The following is a 17,938-nucleotide window of genomic DNA, read 5'->3' on the forward strand; positions in this document are numbered from 1 at the left end:
AAAAATAGCCATACTATATGTAAATTTTGCATATCACCATGTTTGAAGTAACATCAGATATAGATACAAGTTTGAGGAATGTGTGGCTGTGTAAGGGAGGCATTCTTGGGGTGACAAGTTTGGTGTCTTCAATGGAAGGCAACACACACCAAATTTAGCCAGAGGACCTGGTTGACATTTTCAGTAGAGTGCACTGTATTTGGAAATATTTCTGTGGTTACCTGGAGAAAACGCAATCACCTCGGGAATGATCAGTTTTATTTAGTTGACTATTGAAGCGAAGTGTTAATGATCCCTTAGAAATTACTCAAATTTCCTTGCAGAATCAGTGCTAAGAAGTTTCCTTATTTAATTAGTATGATCCTTGTCCAGAGGACACAAGAAATCTTACCATAGTGGGCAACCAAATGACTAATAAAGGTGGATTTCATACTTTTTCTGGGGGAGCCCCTTCGGCTCCACAGGTATACTCCCCGGGGTATATCAGCTATTTAGGCTAATATGAATGTATTAGACCCAGGCATCAATCAAAGCGAATGGAGTTCTTAGGTCTACCAGGGACCATGAGCCAGAACCAGGCCCCCCTCAGAGAGGCACAAGCAGCACTGGCCTATAGAAACCCCCATGTGGTTGGAAGCATTCTCTCTGACATTGACCAGGTCAGGCACCCAGAAAGGTAAAGCGCCCCATTTGCTAATTTTTTAGCAATCTTTTGGTTAAGGAAAGCTATGAAAGAAAGTAAGTTAGGTTAAGAAAGTTAAGGAAATCTTTTGGAAAGGTTGCACACATTAACTTTTCTGGGGGGAGCCCTTCGGCTCCCCGGAGCTATCCAGGCTGATACGGGCTGATATTCATATCATTAGACTTTTGCATCAGTCAGTGTGAATGGAGTTCCTAGGCCTACCGGAGACCTCGAGAAAGAACCTGGCCCCCTCAGAGTGACATGAGAAGCAATGGCCTATAGAAATGCACATGTGATTTGGGGGGGGGGGGCACATGGGGTTTGATGGATGCGACCCCTCTCCCCTTGACTCTTGTTGTTTTTGCCTCCGTCATGCTACCTGTTTTGTCGGTGACACCTTCGACCCTGAGTCCTGCAAGCATTATAGCTTGATTGTGACTCAATTCACCCAATCTGATATTTTTCAGGTGCAGGCAGCTCGGGCATTGCATGCTAGGTATAGGTTGCTGCAACGTATACCTATGGTTGGTTGCTTCCCCAGAAGCCCCAAGGCTGCCCCGCTTTGCTTATTGTGACCCGGACTTGAGGGTGTTGGTTGCTTCGGCCTAGGTTCAGTCCGCACTCCCTCGTTCTTTCCCTGCTGTGGTTCATTCTGTTCTACCCCCCTCCCCCTCCCTCCCTGCATCCAGCCACTAAGCGTCTGAGGGCTTTGGGGTTGGGGCAGGGTTTAGAGGTTTCTGCGACTCGGGCAGTTTTGGGGGTTCCAGGATGGTGACGGAGGCATTAGAGTCCATTCCTCCAGTCGTAGCTTCGGGGTCTGACAAGTGGGGCCCCCTCTCTTCCTGCTTTTTCAACTGCTCCAGTTTTTTCTTGTGAGGCTGGGGCTTTGGAGGATGACTCGCCCCCAGGGGCCTGATGTGGAGGTTCCCGGGGTTGGGAGGAGCTGACCTGGGGGCCTTGGGCCCCATTGGACCCCGCCTGGGTTTTCCAACCCTCCGAGCGGGGCTTACAAGGAGTGGGGTTTTTCTTCCTCTTCCCCCCCCCCCCCCCTCTGTGTACAAGTTGGATTTGGGTTTGGCTCCTCCCTGGGTTCGGTTCAGTGTCCCTGCGGATCCTTCAGTTCCGTCCTTCTGGAGGTTTTTGGCTTCCCGCGTCCAGCGGGATACCTCGTTAATGTTCCTGGGCCTAGTCGGGCCTGTGTCACTTTATATCGGCGGTTGCAGCCTGTTGTCTCTACTTTGAATTGAGATGCGAGCACCGACCACCTCCTGGGTAAGTCCCCTCTCATTTTCGTCTTTGGTGAAGTGGCTCCGGGTAACCAAAGGGGTTCTCCCCAGAAAACCAGCATTGAATGTAATGAAACGCCATTTTCTGCGCGAGACCCGAAGGCTCCCCGGCATCCCTCCCTCTCTCCAGTCAGCGTTTTTTCACGGGTTTTTGACATCCAGCCTCAGAACTGGGGTGTGGAGCACCGATGCGGGGGTCTGGGGCTCCCACTTTCCCCTCCTGGGGAGGAGGAAGCTGCACAGGCATGCGGTGTGGCTCGTGTGATGTCTTGCTCGTTTTCAATTGGTGAGTTCTGTCCACTCATTTGTCTATTTTCATTGCTTAAACCAGAAAAGGGGTTTGTTTTGAGGTGCTTACTTTTCTGGGTGCCTGGCCCGGTCGATGGCAGACAGAGAATGCTCCAAATCACATGTGCATTTCTATAAGCCATTGCTCCTCATGCCTCTCTCAGGGGGTCAGGTTCTGGTTTGTGGTCCCCAGTAGGCCTAAAACTCCATTCACACTGATGGAAAACCTAATGAAATTTATATCAGCCTGGATAGCTCTGGGGAGCCTCCAGGTTTCACCCAGAAAATGGCATTTCATTACATTCAACGCTGGTTTTTAACTGGTTTTTATTTCTTTGCGCTCTAGGGTATATATATAGATAATTTTTTGGGTTCCTTCTATTGTATATTGCACTTGGGTTTTATATGTATTGTAAATATATTGTAAATTGTATATTTATATGTACTTTAATACAGTATATGTATTGTAAATTGGCAGGGTATAAGGGAGAGCAGTGTGGTGAGCACTGTCCACAAAATCGATACGGGCAGAACTGTGATTTGAAGTGTCGTTGCAAAAACTCTATCGGCTGTTCGCATGAATCTGGGAAGTGTATATGTAGACCGGGTAAGCATTTAAATGGAAATTGTTTTTAAAACTGTTTCTCATTTTTCCCATTATCTATGAATGTCATGAAATATACTCAATACAACTGAAAACTGATTTAGTAATTCTACACTAATTTTTAAATGGCAAATGCTTTAATATTCAAAATTTGTTAAATTGTTATTCATCATCCCTTTTTCTTTTTGTGTATGTGCTTTAAATATAATATATCAAGAATTAGAAACTAGACGTGTGGTTGGAGGTAAACTGGAATGTGGAATATCAATTTTTGGTGAGATGTGGAGTGCAAAAGTTGATCAGTTGCACAATTGCACAGAGATGGTTTTGATATGTTAATACATGGATAATGATAGACTATTAATGAGTGTAGAGGGGAATTTAAGAGTATAAGGAGAGATGGAAGCTTAGAAAGATGGGTGAACATGGCATGTGTGTGAAGCAGTGCTAGAGTGTGAACAACACAAGGCTGGGGTGAAGTAGTTTGTGAGGAAGGAGGGATTGTATTTTTACTTGGTAATTACGAGAAGCACCTGACAACTGATCTTGTGAAGTGGTGGGTTAATGTTGTGGATGACTTCTGGAGTGTAGTAGTAGTAGTAGTAGTAGTAGTACTTGTTTTGTGATGCAATTTAGTGTGAATGATACTAGTAGTCGATATTTTTTTGTTTTAATGTAAAGAACCTTCTTCACTGTTATTCGTGTTTTTCTGGGATGATGCCTCCTTTTGAAAAATAGGGAATGTAACCATTACAAGAAATGAATCATCATGATATAATCAGTGAAAATTTATTATTCTTTATATAAACTTTCATAGGTTGGGAGGGCCAGCAGTGCTCCCTCACGTGTCCACTAAATGCTTATGGAGGTAATTGTACCAAGATATGCGATTGCCAGAACAATGGCTCTTGTGACCCGGTGTCTGGCAAGTGTACATGTGGTCCTGGACATTTTGGGGACAAATGTGAGAAGACTTGTAATCAAGGCTACCACGGGATGGATTGTGTCAACGTCTGTGCCTGTGTTGGTCCCAATGTTGAAGGTTGTGATCCAGAAACTGGCAGATGCATATGCAAACCAGGCTTTAGAGGTATGGCTTTTATTAGTTTATTAATTATATAAGGGTTAGATTTCAATTGAATTGCAAATGACTGTGTGTTTATGATTTGTAAAGAATTATACTTGTTTTTCTTTTTTTTTTTAATTGCTATTGTGTTATTGGTATACAGGCATTGTCATACGGGGGTTCTCAATACAGTACCAGCTAAATACAAAGGAACTTGTTTAATTGTTCTCTTATAACTTCATGGTTTAAAATATCTTGATGTTTAACCCTTAAATGGTGCAAAACATACATATGATTGAACATCAGCGTCTCAAACTTGCACAAACACTTTCCAATATTTTGTGCATAATCAACTAGGAAATGCTCCAACTTTGTCTAAATGATCACCATCATAACTTGAAGAACAAGAAAATCACAAATATTTTTAAAACTGAATATTGAAAAATTCAGATTTTCAATTCAGATTTAAAATATAAAATAGTACCATTTGTTCATTTGGTGTTATTATGCTCTCCGATTAGCATATGATCTTCATTTTCATCAAATTAGAATATAGGTTTTCAGTATAGTTTACTATAAAAAAATTTATAAGTATGGCATTTGAAATACTGTACGTATGCAGCAAATTTAGACAAAAAATGTATAATTCCAAACGTTTAGGGTTTATGAAAAATCCATTTTATAGGGATAGTAGAACAGACAGCTGTGCACACTATATGTAAAAATGGTGAAAATAGGTCAGAAACTGGATTTTTTTTATCTGACTAAAGTTTAAATTCTAGTTATAGATATAATTGAAGTTGAAGTTATCGACAATGAATAAGCTAGTGTAAGCTAGTTCTAATTCATTAATTTACTTGTATGTTTTAATAAACATTGTTTGGCATTCATACATGAATGTGTGAAAGTTGTAGGTCAATAGAGGAGTCGGTCGGCCGAGCGGACAGCACACTGGACTTGTGATCCTGTGGTCCTGGGTTCGATCCCAGGCGCCGGCGAGAAACAATGGGCAGAGTTTCTTTCACCCTATGCCCCTGTTACCTAGCAGTAAAATAGGTACCTGGGTGTTAGTCAGCTGTCACAGGCTGCTTCCTGGGGGTGGAGGCCTGGTCGAGGACCGGGCCGCGGGGACACTAAAAGCCCCGAAATCATCTCAAGATAACCTCAAGATAACCTCAAGATAACCTCAAGATAACCTCAAGATATGTGTAGAAATGAAGTCAAGAATAAATAACCCCAAAAAAACAAAATATAGGGATAATTATAATAATTATAATGATTTAGGAGATGTATTAAGGGCATACTTTATATAAGTGAAAAAGCCCTAATCCAGTCCCTAATCATCAAAACAACCTAACTTGACAAAGAAAATAGTTTGAAATCTGTGAAAAAACAAAAATTCAAAGCCCCAAGTTCTGCGAGTTGACTGATTTATTTATTTATCGACCAATTTCATTCTGTCTTCATGTAATTAGGGATGGGTATGCACTCTCCAGGTTGTAAAGGTTACAACAAAATCGGATAATAAACAAAGGAGAAAAAACTAAAACGTAAACTCCCCCCCCCCCCCACAAAAAAATAAACTTATTTTTTGGACATTGATGAAAGTAAGATATTAACATTGGGCAATGTTAATTTTTATATATCATATTTTTATATGATATATAACAATATAGAGCATAATAACATACTCATTATTATTTGTGACAAATAATGTGACAAATTTGTGACAAATTATGTATTACGTAGCAGTGCTATAAAGGCACCAGCTGCATATCCACTTTGTGGACATTTCTTACTACCATTCTTCTTCTTTGTGCGTCGGACAGGTGCTTGCATCTCTTTATTACTGCATTATCCATCAGTTTCAATTAATAGCTGTTCTTATCAACAAAATGTTCTGCTTTTTAACACTTTCGCGCACCCCGCGTGCCACCCCTCGACAGGGCGATATGGGCCCCAGCATGTCACGGAAGCACGCGTCAATTCCGAAAAGTGTATACTCTCTTCAACTTTGTCACCTCAATTTTCGTTCTACGAGATTAAATTTGGTATCATTGTGTTCGCAATAAAATTCTCTACAGCACTAAATGCATATAAACTCCAAAAGCCCGGCTAATTACCCACAGCAAGCAGAGAAAGTGCGAACGAGTTACCCGGGAGCGCGCAAACGCGATAAAATGTTTTCACTATTTTCACTCTGGTCACCTCAATTTTCGTCCTAGGTCTTTCATTTTGGTCTCAATGGGTTCGTAATAGAATTTTCTAGAGGAATATTAGCATATAAAATAAAAAACCTGGTCACGCTCCAACCGCCGACGAGTTGAAGACGGGCCACGCGTTAGCCGTGAGTGAGCGCTCAGACGCCTTCCAGCTACACTCCCAATTCCCGCCCACATATGTTTAGTATTATTTCCTGGTGGTAATCTCAATTTTCGTGTTACAGCGCTCATTTAGGTATGAAAATGTTCCTAATAGAATTCTTCAGATGGATTTGTGCATATAAGGGCCAATTGAAGAACAACATTGCCTGTACAATACGGGAAAGTATGAACAAAAAAAAATAAATAAATAAATAATAAAAAAATTTGCACTTACCACAGTGTTGTGTGTTGAACATGACATGGGTTGAACATTTGTTTTATCCACTCCACCTGCTCCTGGAAAACGTTTCCTGCAGGGTCAACCCATGTTTTGTATAGGTGGAGTGGATGGTGGGAGTTAGTCTCACATGCTTGTACTTCTCCTGTACACTACTCAGCTTCTGCTTTTCACGCCTTTCTTTCACAATTTTCTTCCTGGAAGGGCCTTGTTCATGATCACTATCCATCGTGGAGTAAGCGTAGATAGTTTCTGAAGCCGCAGTAAGAAATATAGCCACGGAAAATAGCCGAAATGTTCACACGTTTGAGACGCGAGGGGAGGCGACACCGGTCACAACAGTGGAGTGAAAACAATGGGCTGACGGCCTGTGCAGCGCCGCCTGCGGGCCACTAGGCGCAACAAAGAAAATGGGAAGACATCAGCGCGCATTTTAAAACCAGTCCCCAAAAAATCGGATAAAAACCTGATTTTTGGCGAATTTTTAAAGTGGATGACGCAATGCTGCGTCATCCCCGGCATTACCGCCAGTAAACGGATGACGCAATGCTGCGTCATCCCCAAGCGAAAGTGTTAAAATCATTGTCTAAAATCAATTTTTGAAAATATTTTCATGAAAGTTTCAAGATGCTGAAGCCAATAAGTTGGAGATTTATTTAAGATTTTCAAGTGATTTTTTACGTAATTTGAATATTTTTCACTTCCCAGACCCTGTTTTGCTCCGTTTAAGGGTTAATGTACATGTTGTCTCACTGGAGGAAAAGTCATGTAAAATTCACACATTTGTATTTGTCCATCATATATTTTAACCAAATGGGTCAAAGCTCTTGGATGTTTTGGGTGTTTTCTCAAGTCCTTCAAACAATGGAAGGTATTTGAAATGCCATAGTAAAAATTCATGTATTTCCTTTACACACTCCTTTCCCTGTCACAACAACTTCTCCCTCCTATATTTGTTATTTGAATTCTGTTTTCTTGGCAGGTGTCAGTTGTGAGTCTCAATGCCCTCGCGGATTCTATGGGGAATCGTGTACAAAGAAATGTGATTGTAAGAACAATGGATCGTGTAACCTTCAAACGGGAAAATGCATATGCGAGCGAGGGTGGCATGGTGCTGACTGCAACACACCCTGCAGACCTACCAAATATGGAGTGAACTGCAACCAAGACTGCCCATCTTGTATTCATGGTACTGTATACATAAAAGTTCCTAATTGTTCTACAGTAAACATTTTAAGATGCAATGAGCTTCACATTAGCAAATAAACATTATTCATACCAACCATAGCATGAAAGAAATCTTCATTAAAAAATACCAAAGTCCATGAAGTAATTAGCAGAAAGTATTTGAAGAATTATGTAGGGCTGCTCAAATAAGGTAAATTCAAAATTCAAATTCAAAAGATTGTGCATACAGAGAACAAGAGTAATGTACAATTGTAGGGACAGGAGTTTCATATAACAAATTATTTGTAACAATAACTATTATACAAAGCATTTCAGGCAAAACATAAAATAATTGTAATTTTTTTCAAAGGTGTGTAGGGGTAAACACTTAATACTAAAAGAGAAGTAAGCTAACTAAACTGAGAAATATTACACTGAGAGGGATTGATTACACTGTTGATGTATATCTCAAATACAAAAATTGGGGGAAGTGGGCAGCACAAAAGATAGTGCGAGTCCGAAGCACAAGGCAGGAAACCACGATAATGAAATCCAGCACTTTCTGGTTTCACTCCTGAACAAAGTATAGGTCGGACAGTCTGTCAGTTCACTAGGGAACCAGTTCCATAAACTGGCTCCCCCCCATCCAATACATTAATTTACCTGTCCATGATTGAAAATCAAGGCTGATAAGCATATTTATTAAAACAGTATTCAAATAAGTTAATGAATCTAACATTTGGTTGATTAGTGAACTGAGAAAGTATTGATCAAGTCCTGGTGATTATAATGTAATGGTGTGGTTTAAGTTTATCAACATGCAAAACTAATAATGTTCTATTTACAGGGAATGGCACATGCCATCCACAACTGGGAGAATGTGTGTGCGCAGCTGGTTGGCAAGGTTCTCGCTGCGATCGTACCTGCCGTCCTGGCTTGTGGGGATTCGGCTGTGCAAATGAATGTAGATGTCGAAATGGTGCAGAGTGCAACCATGAAACAGGTACAGTATTTTGAAGGCATTGTAATGTAGGTTAGGAATGTTTTTCTCTGAAATGTAAGATAATCCTTAGTCCCTCATAGAAAAACTGGCATTATGGTAGATTTTATCTAGGAAGTTTACTTTCAAAATGAGGGTAAAAATTATTAAACTGTTTATCATCTACTCTCAGGAAAAAAAAATCTTTATGCATTATATATTTTATTTATTGTAGTTGAATACATTGTATTGAAACACCTTTTATATGATGGTACTTCAGTGTCCAGTGAGGATATGAGAACTTTGTGGCAAGCTCATGTGGCCAACACAGTGTGTAAATAGGCTTGCATCCCCCTGCTTTATAGAGATGGGAGGGTATGGCTTTGGAATCATGTAACCAACATTTCTTATCACTAAAGTTTAAATTAACTTTGGAACCAAGGCCTTCAGCCACCAAATCTCCAGAAGACAAAAGCAGGTTTGTATGGCTGTGTGAAATGTGAAACAAATAAATCAGGAACAGAAGTTAGAAGCAATTGAAGTTTTTAAGATTAAAATAAGATTGATTAATGCAAGACAAAGATAAAATTAAATGAACCTTATATTACAAAAACTGCTTTTGACCAAGACATTGGCAGTGAAAGCAGCAATTCATAACAAATTTTCCTTCTTCTGAAGAGCTGGCACCCAAGACTGATGCTCAGTTAAAGCAATAACATTAAAGCCATTAGTCAGGAACACGAAGGATCAATCAGCAAAATTCACACATTGACAAGCTGGCATGGAGCAAGGGTGGCTTTGGTCAGTGGCAGAACAACCAAAACTAGCAGAAACTGGAGAAAAACCAGCCTCCTCAGTGCACAAGAATAGAAGTACTGTACACACCTGTACAACGGTGGAAGTGGAAAGCAGCAGTTGGTGGCAACCAAACACACTACAATGTCATATAGAGACTAGAACAGTACTGAACAGAAGGGGGGTGTCCTGACATTTTCCCCACAAAGACTAAAGAAGAAGCTACTCTTAAATTCACTGGACTGGAATGTCCTCAGAACTTTCCTGTAGGGATAGAAACCATGAGCTAGATACAGTAGTGACAGCAACTAAATATTCTCCTAGACCCTAAGGAACAAAAGACTAGCACAAAACGTACCAAACTTTAGCCACAACTCTACATAAAGATTAGAGATAAAAATGCTTCAAAATACTAGACTATAAATTTATCGAGGGCCTAGCGTTGTTTGAGGGTCACTATGTAGTTTAAGGGTCACTGTGTGGTGCCTCTTAATCAGTTGTCTTAATTATACCTTCTTTGCTTACCTTGATTACTTGCTGTTCTTATGTGTGTGTTGTTAACATTGTTAATAAATTTTATTTTTAGTTTTCTTTGCTTGCTATTGAAATTTTAGGCAGATTTTGTTAAAAAAAAATATACCTGTAACTTGCTTAATAGTTTGCTACATAAAGAATGTTTATTATAAATGAAGCAAGTTCATTTACATTCATTCATGATGAATATATTTTAATGTCAGATTTAAATTAAAGATTAATTTATTTCTGAATTTCCTAGGAGAGTGTCTGTGTCTTCCGGGATGGCGAGGCGGAGACTGCTCGCAGCCGTGCCCTCCTGGGACCTTTGGTTATAACTGCCTTCAGACATGCCATTGTCGCAATCATGCGTCGTGCCGTGGCAGTGATGGCTTTTGTGAATGCAAGCCTGGATGGATGGGACCTGGGTGCACACAGAGTGAGTGTAATGGTTCTTGAATAAAAGTATATTTAGTTGGGGAAATCATTAATTTATTAGTATAAGCATGTAGCAACCCCTTCACTTGGGTTATAAGCAAAAAGTTCTATATATGCACAAATATTCTTCGGTGTTTGGTGAAGTTGGTGTTGGTCTTTTATAAGTGAACTGTGAAAAGATTATTCAGATTTTCATATGATATCAAAAGTGAGAATATGCACAAGTAAAATATTTATTTAGTATACCGACTCTTAATATTATGATGATGATAATTTATTTAAAGTATATTCGGGAGAATGTGTTGCAGTGGATAAATCATTAGCTACAATAAATGCATATTTAATAAAGCCACTAGTATGTAAAGTGTTTCAAGCATAAGTTTTATATTTTTCATGTTCTTTGTATATCTTCAGTGTCATTGACTTTTTGAATACCTTTGCCACTGTTCCCAATAACAGACTGATAAAGTTGCAAAGCCAGCCTGGGTGCATTGGGAAGATACATCACTGGGTTATTAAATGCAGTATCTGACAAACATGAAAAGTGTTATAGTAAAATGTCAGTGTAGGCCACAGTTCCTCTCACAAGATCCCTCTGTTCACCTAACACTAAATAGGTACCTAGGAATTAGGCAGCTGTTGTGAGTTGCATCCTGGGAAAGGCCAGTAGTTGGTTAAGGAATACCCATGATAAACCTGACAGGTTTCCTATCCCTGACAACAGGAATTCAATAAATAGGCAATGATTGAACTGGCCTGTAGTGAAGAACAGAGCATACATATGAGGGCATGTGTATCTCTTCAAAACAATTCTAGATCACGGATTACATCCGAATATATCAGCAGGCTAATAAGGAAATTTTTACTTCACACTCCACACTTTTTTTACGTCATTTTGAGATTTAATGTAACCAATATATTTTTGTTTCAGCATGCCCGGAAGGTTATTTTGGGCGCCAGTGTTTGAATGTTTGTAATTGTAGTACAGAGAGGTTCATCTGTCACCCAGTCGAAGGCTGCAAATGCAAATATGGTTATGAAGGTTAGTAACCATTAAGCATCATATGTTTTATTTTTTTCTTCCCCACAATACAAAAAAAGTTATGTTGAATGTATCGAAATGAAATGCCCTTTTCTGACTAGGCCTCCATTGCTTAATTGTGGTGTAGTTGACCCTTTAAAAATTGACCTGGTTTCTTAATCTTGCACTGATCTACCTTGTGTGCAACCCATCCTAATAGCACGTCACATTTTGACTTATCCTTAACCCAAGGCCATAGAAAATGGTAGCGGTTTACGAAATTGACATGTCCCATTTTCTGTTCATGGGTCCTCTATTAGGTTAGGATAAGACATTTCAGTAAGACAATTTCTTGATGTTGGGAATGCTCATGAGAACGGACTGGGGTGTGTGTGTGTGTGTAAAGTACAAGGATGTATAAGTTTAAGAGTTGTGATTTTATTTTCTAATAATATTTAAAATATATGTTGAAAAGAAATATTCATAGTATAAGAGACCAGGAATACCTTCCTTGATCAGCTGCCATAAATAAACTCTTTTTTTTTAATTGTATAAATATAAATATATTTTATACATACTCTGAAAAACAAACATTAATACAAGTATCCTTACAGTGTCTTAGAAGAATGTTTTTCTATTCTTTCAGGTGACATGTGTGATATTTCCATTACAAGTCCAATAATAAAAGATAAAGATCTGGTCTTGCCTAACACCTCAGGACCAAACAATGCTGGACTTATTGTTGGTGTTATCTCCATTATTCTTATCACCATGGTTATTGCTATTACCATTTACTACAGGTAAGCATAAAATGTAGTACATTACATCAGTTCTCTTAAATCACTTTCCTCGTGCATAAGAAATAGTTACCAGGTAATCATTTATCTTAAGAATATAATTTATTCAGTCTATTCTCTCAATCTGTCATGCTATAAAAAAATGCACACATTTTTCCTAACCCTGAAACCAACCAACCCGAGCAACCCACCTACCCTGTCAAGGCCAATGCATAGAAAATATCAATACCTGTATTTTGGCTTTAAATTTTACAAATATTCTGTACGTCATATTTCTAAGGGATTGATAAATTCTGCAACATGTACTACTTATTAGGTGAGAGGGTGGATAAGATGGGGGTGGGGCTGTGAATTTGAGATGTTCTGATGGGGCTCTGAGGCTGAGTAAATGTTGTTGACCAGTTCTAAGGCCTATTTATTCTATTCTGGCTGGTTAGCTAACTTGAATATTTCTGAGGAAGCTTTAGGATTTATAGGTAAAACAAGAAGTGCCACTGTGCCAGTTCATTTTAGGCACCATGGTGGACAGCTAATACTGCTCTTGGGCTCACGATCATGGCATTGGTGTTTGGTGAGGAACAGTCAAAGTTATAGTAGCTGACAGACTGTTACAAAACTTAATTTAAATGAGCACACTAAGCTTGATTAATGGATATAAATAAGTTCCGTGTATTAAAGACAATTTCCTTCATAGTCTGTTGCTTGCTAAATTAGAGCTTTATATTATTAGTATCACATACGGTGACATAATTTCACAAAGTTTTTGTGTAAAATATTTCAGGCGGAGATTGATGCGATTAAAGCGAGAGTTAGCGGTGGTTCAATACATTGCCGACCCAGCAGCTACAGGTATGACTATATATTTACTTAATTAGGATGTTAGGATTCCTACTCAAGCCTTGGATGTTTATATATTGAAGGTAGATTTTCTATGATTTCTGCAGTTTTAAACTTTTGCAGATATACAGTATCAGGATTCTGTATGGTTTAAGATACTTAGTATTAATTGAGTAATAAACAAGTAGCCATATGTTAATTATCCAAAATAAACCAACCAACTGAACACATCTTAAGATTTCAACTGTAATTCTTATTCTTCCAGCTAAAATACTCTTGGTTATAATGTGTATATTTAGTGTGAGCCAAATTTCTCTAAAAATTCTCAGTAACAGTTTTTCTTTGATTTTTTATAAGAAACTTTAAACACTATTTTACAAATTAGGTTTGGCTATGTTACAGTGGATGAATATATACATAATTACTGTATAAACAAAGCATAGATATCTCAAATATCTGTATGCTGATAAGTAAATTTGCAAGGGAGTGATAGTCTAGTTTCTGTTGTATTGGGAGCCAGAAACATTATGCAGCCCACAATGCTCCCCAGCTTCAGCAGAATAGGCAGCAGCTCTTGAACTGTAGTGTTTTCCACTGGTTCAAATCTAGATGTAACACTTCCATTGTAAATGCTTCTGAATCAAGGAATAAGGCCCCATAAACAGTCATCTTCTGGTTCAATGCAAAATTGATTAGGTCCACCTGGAGCAGGCAGAACTTGACCCATTCCTAAAGAAATGCTGTCTATCTGCCTCTCGGTGCATGTTAATTGAACAAATACTAGAGGGACTGTCAGTAAGGGCATTAGCCATGTCCCAAATGGGAACTATATTGAGGGATTATCCTCAATGCAAGCAATGCTAGATAATCTAGGAGGAGATAGACCCCAAGAGAAACTTCTAATGTCCAAATAAAGATTGGAGGCAAGCTGAAGCAATGCTGTCTCTGAAAGAGAAACCCTGACATCACAAACCAGTTCCAGTCACAAAAAGAGCTGACCCATGCAGTCAACTGAAAAAACGTGCACCACTACCTCTTCCAGGAAACTGAGGAACCCAGGGATAACCATGAAAAGCAGATTAGGTGCAATTGGGCAAAAAAAAAAAATCATTGTTGACCATTTTGCACCACCCAAACAATCCTCCCACAATCCAAACTCATTCTCTCTTATTCCCACATGCATTGTAATGTATATAGTAAGGTCATGCATAGCAGGAGAGATCAGTCAAGGAAAATCTTTTGTTACAAAAGATCGCACCACAAGAGTAACATCTTGGAAGTGCAACATAAGCTACAAATTATTTGGGAAGGTTTTGATGACATAATATAATCTCTAAAAATGTGCAAAACAAAAGAAAAACTTGAACCATATGAAACAAACTCAATATACATTTATTTTGTCTTTGGGGCTGTGATGCACAGAATTCATGCATTGTTCGTTTTACAGTACGTGAACTCTTATACAAAATATGTTCAAAGAGAGAGAAAAGGAGGGAGGGAAGTGCAGGCATTTATATTTTCAAAAATATTCTAATTACGTAAGTGTAATTACAATATTTTATTATATTGTAGTGTATTTTTTCTAATTAATGTAGTGCATTTCATGTGCATACAAGATATATGGCACATATTGTCTTGTATTGATACAGTATTGATTCAAGCAGAGATTAACCCTTAAACTGCGCATGGCGTATATATACGCCCTGAGTAACATGTCCCATGGTGCGCATGGCGTATATATACGCCATAGGGTGCCAGGCCTGATTCAAATGGCCCGCAGCTACACGGGGTTCACAGTAGCTTCCTCAGGGCTCTTGTAAACAGATGCCATTTAAAAAAAAAATCGTGGGCAATATTCTCAGGTGTGAGAAGCACAGTACTGTTGGAGCAACCAAGGCCGGCGCACGCAGCATGAGCGAACAGCATTGATGTTCAGCTTGTGACCACAGCATCGCCGAAAAATGTCAAAATAAATATATAATTGTTATTATTTAGCGATGACAATATTACAGATGATCCATGACTGTGATATAAATAACCAGGGTTGTGATAATAGCAGGATTGTTGTAATAATTAGCGCTGTGGGAGGAGTGATGCTGAGAGATGGAGGGAGACAGCATCGTTTACTGACTGTGTGGCCACCTGTTATTGTTTGCATTCACCATACCAGGTCAGTGGTTCTCTATGGTGAACTCAAATGTAGATACTTATATATAATGTGTGTATTAGTGTAATAACAGCAAAAGGATTATGCTGGGAGGAGCCATATGGGTGACGGAGGTGACGTCGTCTGCACGATTTGTCTAGCTGTTTAGAGGGTGGCCACTATGCTCTTTGGGCGCACTACAAGCTTAGGTGTACAGTTACGGTGCATAAAACATGTAGATATTTATATATAATATGTGTATATAGGGTAATAACACTGCAAAAGGTATTGTTGGGGGAGAAAGTTTAGTGCGTGTGACCTTGAAAGAGTGAGGGAGCCGCCAGCCACCATCTGTGTATAGTGACGACTCTTAGTGCCTGAACTAACTATATCAGCTTAGCTGTACAGTTGTGGTGAACAAAATATATACATACTTATATATAACGTCTGTATATAGTGTAATAACACCACAAATGGTATTGTTGAGGGAGAAAGTTTAGTGCGTGTGTTGAGGGAGTGGCAGCGAGTGGCTGGCTGGTGTGTGGCGGTAACTCCTAGTTGCTTTTCGACTCTCAATACCAACTTAGTGGTTCGTTATGGTGACCAAAACATGCCAATACTTATATATAACCTGTGTATAGAGTGTAATAGCAGCAAAACTATTTGTTTATTGTTTTATAAACATAATAATTGAATCACTAATATGCACATCATACTTTTGAGTATAGCGATTATTAACCACTTTTATTATATAAATATATTACAATACACACTATTGAATAATATTACTGCAAAAAAACTAAGAAAAAATAAATCGGAGACATTGAAACAATTAGGTAATAATATCTTTGTGGCAACTCCCATCTGTCAACGCGGGTGACGCTGACCGGCTCTGACGACCGCTCTGTCAACGCCCACTTTTTGCCAGACTTCCTCGGTCAATTGCGCCCAAAATATGTCGCCTACGATTTTTTTTTTTTTTTTTCCGTGCTCAGGGGACACAAATTAACATGTTTAGAAGACGAAAAAAAAATGTTGAATTTTTTTTTTCTTGCGCACAGGGGTGTAAATGTCCCAAGGACCCCTGAGCAGTGTAAGGGTTAAGGTACAGGCATTTAACTTTTAATATTTTTCATTATATGGCTCTTTGTATTTAATGTGCCTGGCACAGGTGATGAGGTTTACCTCGTGTGATCATCTATGAATCGCAAAATATCTAGACGATTGTTAATTGAGAATCTCAAAACTTGCCAAAAGGTTTTATGCAGACATTTCTCAATGCTTCAAATAACAGGTGAATGATTAAGGACTGTTGACACTGGGTTCTGTCATGAACATTGTGATATGATGCATGCCCAACAATCGCCTGCAGTTATTTATGATTGTTGAGGTGTGCATCAGATTGAAATTCTATTGAATTAGTTTTAACAATAATTTAAAGTTGATGCAGGAAATTATTGATAAGAGTCATGTAAAAAGAAAAAAATGGTGTTTTGAGGTTTAGAATTTGGGTTTTGATTGAACCATTCGGAAATGCCTAAATCCACTCTTGTATAGTTTTAAATTCATAAGGTTCACAAATAGTTTTAAATTCATAAATTTATGACAGGTTCATATGCATGATGAGTAGCAAAATTTATTGTTACTGTAGTATTAGTGAATTTAAAATGTTTCTAATTATGAATTAAGTGAAATTAACCTGAAGGATGCTTTTTTCTAACCATAATTGTATAAACCTATTATTGCAACAGCTTCATGGCTGTTTTGGAAGATTCTATTCTCTCTCTCTCTCTCCCTACTAACATGTTTCTAATTATGAATTAAGTGAAATTAACCTGAAGGATGCTTTTTTCTAACCATAATTGTATAAACCTATTATTGCAACAGCTTCATGGCTGTTTTGGAAGATTCTATTCTCTCTCTCTCTCTCTCCCTACTTGCACGCTTACTCACTGTAGAGCGCCCCAAGTCAATTGAGACTAAAGAGAGCACAAAACTTCGTGCTGCCAATAAGCTCTCACAAAAGTCTGGTGAGAACATTGTCTAGCTATTTTCACTTTCATTAATTTGTGTTGTAATCCTTTGATTTTTTCTTGTGGTTTGGATTTTTCATTTAAGTTTTCAATGTATATGCTTCAGGTAAAGTATATGATTAGTTACTGTAAATGCAGAAAGATTTTGGAGAATTACCTGACATAAATTTTTGCAGAGTAGACAGGACAATTCCCTTTGGCCTTTAGCCAATAGAGTTTGCAGTTATGAAATTATGTTCATTTGTGATCGGTGTGATTCTTCCCAGCAAGCTTACCATGCACATATTGCTCTGTCTGCTTGTATGCTTTCATCATCTTTCATATATGATTGCCACAGTCAATATCTAATTTTGATATGCAGGTTAAATGATGATTTTAAGAAAATGTGAAACATGTGAGCCAGGATATATCACCCTAACCTGAGCATCTTATTTACTTTAAGGACAACCAGTAGCCAAAAGATGGAGTTCTATAGCAGGTATTGCACTTTTTTTATGTACAATTGTTGATAGTTTTCATTGGAAAAAGGTGCCTACTTTCCTTTGAATGAAATGTGATAGGATCAGCAATTTTGAATTGATTACTTCTGCTGTTGTTCAAATGAATGTATATTTGTCATTTGTGCACATATTAACCCTGCATTGCTGGTCTCGAAGTACTCAAGCATGATAATGTTGCAACTGGA

General features: G+C 38.5%; 1 protein-coding gene across 9 annotated transcripts in view; it reads left to right on the forward strand.

Annotated features, from left to right (window-relative positions):
* The window catches only part of LOC138357368 (protein draper-like), a 79,802-nt gene that overhangs the window by 20,533 nt on the left and 41,331 nt on the right, over positions 1-17,938 (forward strand). For 6 of the 9 annotated variants that reach the window (XR_011224944.1, XM_069314044.1, XM_069314045.1 and 3 more), the window contains 10 exons: positions 2,735-2,863; positions 3,678-3,950; positions 7,510-7,716; positions 8,542-8,697; positions 10,244-10,420; positions 11,351-11,461; positions 12,087-12,240; positions 13,019-13,086; positions 17,179-17,250; positions 17,696-17,731. Coding sequence is in view for 8 of the 9 variants with exons in the window: in XM_069314044.1 (XP_069170145.1) it covers positions 2,735-2,863; positions 3,678-3,950; positions 7,510-7,716; positions 8,542-8,697; positions 10,244-10,420; positions 11,351-11,461; positions 12,087-12,240; positions 13,019-13,086; positions 17,179-17,250; positions 17,696-17,731 (1,383 nt within the window). In the remaining variant the exon portion in view is untranslated. The remainder of the gene's footprint in view (positions 1-2,734; positions 2,864-3,677; positions 3,951-7,509; positions 7,717-8,541; positions 8,698-10,243; positions 10,421-11,350; positions 11,462-12,086; positions 12,241-13,018; positions 13,087-17,178; positions 17,251-17,695; positions 17,732-17,938) is intronic. The other 3 variants (XM_069314042.1, XM_069314041.1, XM_069314039.1) reach the window with 2 other exon arrangements.

The sequence above is a fragment of the Procambarus clarkii genome, chromosome 78 (assembly GCF_040958095.1).
Source record: "Procambarus clarkii isolate CNS0578487 chromosome 78, FALCON_Pclarkii_2.0, whole genome shotgun sequence".
NCBI lineage: Eukaryota > Metazoa > Arthropoda > Malacostraca > Decapoda > Cambaridae > Procambarus > Procambarus clarkii.